This window comes from Nannospalax galili, unplaced genomic scaffold, assembly GCF_000622305.1.
Source record: "Nannospalax galili isolate Female #2095 unplaced genomic scaffold, S.galili_v1.0 scaffold87, whole genome shotgun sequence".
Taxonomy (NCBI): Eukaryota; Metazoa; Chordata; class Mammalia; order Rodentia; family Spalacidae; genus Nannospalax; species Nannospalax galili.
In genome coordinates, this window is record NW_008360320.1 from 13,186,113 (window position 1) to 13,191,862 (window position 5,750).

Consider the following 5,750-nt stretch of genomic DNA (forward strand, 5'->3'; position numbering starts at 1 on the left):
TGTGCTCTTTCTGATTTTTTAATGTAGGAACTAAGAGCTATAAACTTCCCTCTTAGGAATGCTTTTAAAAATGTTCCAGAGGTTTTGTTGTGTTTTATTCTCATTTTCATTTAGTTCCAGGAATACTTTTATTTCTTTCTTAGTTTCTTCTTTGACCCATTCATGATTCAAGAGTGTGTTGTCTAATCTCCATGAGTTTGTGTGTTTACTAGAACGACTTTTGCTGTTGACTACAAGCATTACTACACTCTGGTCTGATAGAATGCATGGAATGCTTTTATTTTTTTCTATTTCTTGAGATTTGTTTTGTGTTCCTGAATGTGGTCAGTTTTAGACAAACTTGCATGGGCTGCTGAGTAGAAAGTGTATTCTTTGGTGCTTGGGAGGAATATTCTATAGATATAGATTAGGTCCATTTCATGTAAGATATCTTTAAATTCAGATGTTGCTTTTGTCCAGACTCTTCTGGATTTTACAGTTTGAATTGAAAAGTCAGCTGTAATTCTGATGGGTTTTCCCTTATATGTATCTCATTGTTTTTCTCTAGAAGCTTTCAGCACCCTCTCTTTGTTCTGTTCATTTAATGTCTTTACTATGATATGCCATGGGAAGTTTCTGTTCTGGTCATGTCTAATTGGGGTTCTCTGTGCTTCTTGAATTTCTATAGGTAAATCTTTCCTTAATTTAATTAATCAATAATCTTGTTGAAGATCTGTTCAATGCCATTGGCCTGAGATTCTTCTTCCTGTATGCCTATGATTCATAGATTTGGCCTTTTCATGTTGTCTCACATTTTCTGTGTATTCCACTGCTGTTTCCTTTTTTAACTTTTATATGGTCTTTGATTAAGGAGTACAGATCTTCAACTTTGTCCTCCAGTCTTGATAGTCTTTTCCATTTCATTCCTTCTGCTTGTGAGGCTTTCTCTTGTTATTTCCAATTGACTTACTGAGCTTTTCAATTCCATGTTCATTTCTGTTTGGATTTCCTTCAGTAATTTTCTTTTTGAATTCAGTTTTCAAGTCATGAATTTTTTTTTATATTTCATTATGCCACATATTTGTGTATTCTTGAGCTTCCATCACCAGTTTCTGTCTTTCCGCTTTGAGTTCTTTCAGTTGTTTTTTGTTTTCTTTGAATTTTTTGATCATGTTTATGATTGCTCTTTTAAATTCTGAATCCTGGGGTTCCTAAAATGGTTCTCATGGTAGTACACTTCTATAGAACTAGTGGGTTTTGATACATTCTCTTAGTTTTTCATAGTATTGTGTTTTTGTGCTTCCATTTAGGCATATGGATGGCCTTTGTTGGTTATGTGTCTGGCACGAACATCTATCCTGCATTTGTTTAATTGAATTTTGGTTCTTTTTATATTGTTTATGTAGCTTGGTTGCTTTTTGTTCTGGTATGAAAAATAAATTGGTGTGTGTTTCAGGTTCTTGCATGGTAGTAGGCTGGTCTGTGTAGTTGATGGGACAGGGTAGTAGGTAGGCTGGTCTGTGTCAGACAGATTCGGAGACAATGGAATCTACGCTACAGAGTTTAGCTACTATGGGTTAGGAAGCTAGTCCGGAGATCTGAGTCAGAGGAACTGGAACGAACCAGCTAGGTCTAGGCTAGCAGGCCACAGGGGTGGGGTGAAATAGAGGAGTGGAATGGAGACTTGGTTGGCAGCATCTGACTTACCAGGGTCCTGATGTGCTGGTCTGTCAGGCAGATCAGGAGCAGGGGTTGCGGGGAGTTGGATGGGGGTGGGACCACCTGAGGAGGGATTTAACAATATATGCTATGGGGTTTAGGAAGTCTAGATTAGGAAGCTAATCCAAAGATCTGAGGCAAAGGAATTGGATTTAGTTGGCCTGGGTCCAAGACTAGCAGGTGACAGGGTTGAGGTGGGGTAGAGGAATGGAATCTTATTTGTTATTTTTATTTGTATGTATGAATATATTGCCTGTATATGTCTAAGTGCACCCATGTCACACAGTGCCTGTAGAGGTCAGAAGAGGGCATCAGATTCCTTGGAATTGGAGTTACAGATGGCTGTTAGTCACCATGTGAGTGCTGGGAATCAAACCCAGGTCCTCTGCAAGAGCAGCTAGTGCTCTTAAAGGCTGAGCCATCTCTCCAACCTCAACATCTTGGAATTTTTAACCATGATTCTAATATTTGCTTACTGTACGAATTTATCATGAGCCAACATTTTTCTTTATATTCTTTGGGCTCCATTTTTATACTATGAAACCAATCAACTCTATTGAGTAATGTCTGGTAAGCTTAGAAAAGTAATATAAAATTAATGCTGGATGATTACCTTTAAGGCTTAAAAACTAGATCATTAATTTTAAAAAACAGTGTCTACAATGGGAAAAATTACTTAGCTTACTCTATTGTAATTTATTTGCTTTTAGACTAAGAAAACAGTTTTTAAATTTTTAAATATTTTTAATGGTCAAAAATGTCATATGATACATTTTGATCATATTTAAACTCTCTCCCACCTTCCTACTGTTTATTGAATCTGAGTATATGCAGAAAAATCTTAAAATCAAAAGAATACAATTTAATAAATTTTCACCAGGTATACCATTGATATAAACCAACACTCGGTCACCATTAATAAAAATCAACACTCAGTTAAGAGCAGCCTCCTAGTTTTTCCTAATATCCTTTGCTATCTTTTTTCTACCCCTTTTATCTACTTCTTGACTTCTAAAACTGTTGATTAGTTTTGCCTTTTGAACTTACATAAATTTTTTTAAATGTGATATGTGGGTTTGGTTTGGTTTTTTGTTTTTTGTTTTTGTATTGCAGTTTTCTCTCCATGTTAGCTGGGGAAATTTGCCCATAATTTTCCTTACACCTGTGTTTCAGTGTGTGGTCACATGGACACCTTTGCACATTGCATGAGTGAGCCAGAGATAATCATTCCTTCTAGAGGACACGTGGGTTTTCAGTTGGGAACTCATTGTCAGTGTTCCCTGTGACTGTTCCTACATGTTTTGGTGTACAGGTTTATGCTTCCCACATGGGCTCATAACGGGATAGAAGTGCTTTATGCATGTTGTAGGTACTGTCAATTCTTTTGTATGTCGCCGGAACCAATAATCATTCCCACTAGTACAGAATGAGAATGTACACTAATGTTTACTGTCAGTCAGGGGAGGTGTTCATTTGAATTTTGCTGGTTACTAATGAAGTCTGTTAATTTCTGTATCTTTCAAATTTAATCTAAGACATTTTAATTTAAACACCACATTGCTTATAGTTAACATATTGTAGATTCAACTTTGTGCTTTAGCATTCTAACAGAAAGTGTAAGCAATCCTGGGCAAATAGGCATTCATCAATCTTCAGAATGTTAATCCACCGATCTCCACTTGCTTCTCGGGTCATCTCTGAGTTTTGATAATCAGAATAAAGTGATTCAAATTTGTGACTTAAAGATCACATTTTCATTAGGGCCATATATATAACATGAAAGAAAAAGCAAAACTAAAGGAATGAAAAAGACTAACAGGTGCAGAGGTGTGGGGAGGAGCATAATCAAAGTTCATATGTTTGTACAAAAGTGTTTGTGAATTCCAGTACCACATACAGTGACTGTATGCCGATATAGATAAAATATACCAAAATTAAAAATAAAAAGAATGAGCTTTTTAGCTAAATCAGTGCTGCTTATTATCATTCCTTTGCCAACCAATAAAAATTCTCCATAATTTATTTCATTTGTTCCTTACTTTCCAAATTCTGTTTCCTCACTGTGCACCATGGGAATACTAGAGGCTTTGTTTCATATCTATGAATTATAAGAATGGACATCAGAAAAAGACACAGACATTTGCAGCATACAAGTCCCTGGGTGGTTCTGGTGAAGCAGCCACCACAGAAGCCTTCAATAGTGATGTAACAGGATGATCTTGCAAAGATGCTTAGGAGACAGCAGAATCAAAACCAAAAGATGAAACATTAAAGTAATTACAGAAAATACTAAAAGAGTTCTATGTCAATAAGAAGTGTCTAAAAACCTACCTAATTCAGGTTGCTCTTCAGAAATTTCTACACTGAATGAGGAATGTACAGGATGATGATAAAAGCACCAGGTGCTACTAGCCCCCTCTCTTTAAGTAAAAATTGACTGGGAGCTGTACTTACTGTGTTTGACAAAGCAGAACAACTACAAACCCCAACCACACAGAGAGATATCAACGCTGAGTTAATATTCAGAGCTCTGGGCCTCTAAACTTTTGAAAATTCTTCTCTTCTTACATTTAGTTCAAACCCATATTAATAAGCTTAAATAATGCATCTAAATGAGAATGATTAGCATAATGCAACAGCAAGAGTAAGTATACTTCAAATAAATTTTCATAAACATGAGGCAAGCCTGTCAATAGATCCACTTTCTATCTGATTTAATAAAGAACTAGACAAGCATACAAACATGAGAATTATAACTGATGTTTTAATTTTCCTCACCCACCACAATTGTCACACAGTGGGTTACAGTTTGTAAACTGTGATTGTTATCTCAGCTAATTTCATTTTACTTTATTTCACAGTTAACTATCTAAAAGGACATTGCTGCTCCTGAATACAAAGTCCGAGGTCAATTTAAATGATTATTTTGTTTAGAATGTATTTGTATTAAACTTAAATATTCTTAATTTAGCAAATTATGATATATTCCTATATAAACACATACACAGAACTGTCTACTTTTAAAGATACTGAACCATAAAAATTCTAAAATATTAGTGATGAATTTTATTGAATGTCCATTGTTGAATTATGGATATTAAAAATATACAGAAACATTGGGGGGATATTTCTTTGTCACTGAGAAAATTGTCTGTAATGCTTAAAAAGAAAGATCTTTCGAAACATGAGTTTAGCCTATGGGGAAGCTTTCCTCTAGAGGATGGGTTTAGCATACAAGTTGGAGAATGGAAAAAGCTCAGCTTGCTCCTCTCTCTTCAATACCCATGATACATCAGCCATTTTCCAAGTCGGCTTTCCTTTTGGAGTTTTGTCTACTCACCACACATTTTACTCCTCTGAGAATGCAGAGAGGTCTGTGAAAGGGCAAAGATTAGCAGCTAAGGAAACCTGAAGCATTTCTGCTGGGGTCAAGTTATACTGTTGTACTGTTATAACACGGTTATACTGTTACTTGAAAGAAAAGCTAAGGAGTCTTCTCAAGCTTTGCAATTCAGAGCCAAAAGAACCCTTCAGCCAACATTGTAAATACGTACCCCTATCTAAAAGGATGAATCAAATCCTAAGTTAGACAAATAGCAGAATCAACAGTATTATCAGTGTCTAATTTGCAGATTTGTGCACTCTATTTTTTTAAAGTTAATCTACTTATTGTTTGATCCGTTTTAATATTCTAAATATTAACACTTAGTAAGACTTCAGAAAAGTATCCTGTAGCATAATTTGTTTGTGCTTCCTTTCTAGATGTGTGTCAGCACTACTGTGTGAATTCAGAATCCTGTGCCATTGGCAGTGATGGAAGTGTTGAATGTGTCTGTCCAACACGCTATGAAGGACCAAAATGCGAGGTTGACAAATGTATACGGTGCCATGGGGGACACTGTATTATAAATAAAGATGATGAAGATATTTTTTGCAAGTAAGTAGACATCTAGCTTGATTTATAAAAGCATTTCTACCTAAAAAGGCATGGCAGTCAGAAATAAACTCTGAAATCAATATAATTTTTATTATAAAATTCTATATGGCCAGCA

At 35.5% G+C, this 5,750-nt stretch overlaps 1 protein-coding gene across 1 annotated transcript in view; it reads left to right on the forward strand.

Moving 5' to 3' along the window:
- The window catches only part of Lrp1b (LDL receptor related protein 1B), a 2,166,816-nt gene that overhangs the window by 2,115,683 nt on the left and 45,383 nt on the right, over positions 1-5,750 (forward strand). Inside the window, exon 85 of the mRNA XM_008825194.2 lies at positions 5,461-5,635. Coding sequence (XP_008823416.1) covers positions 5,461-5,635 — 175 coding nt within the window. The remainder of the gene's footprint in view (positions 1-5,460; positions 5,636-5,750) is intronic.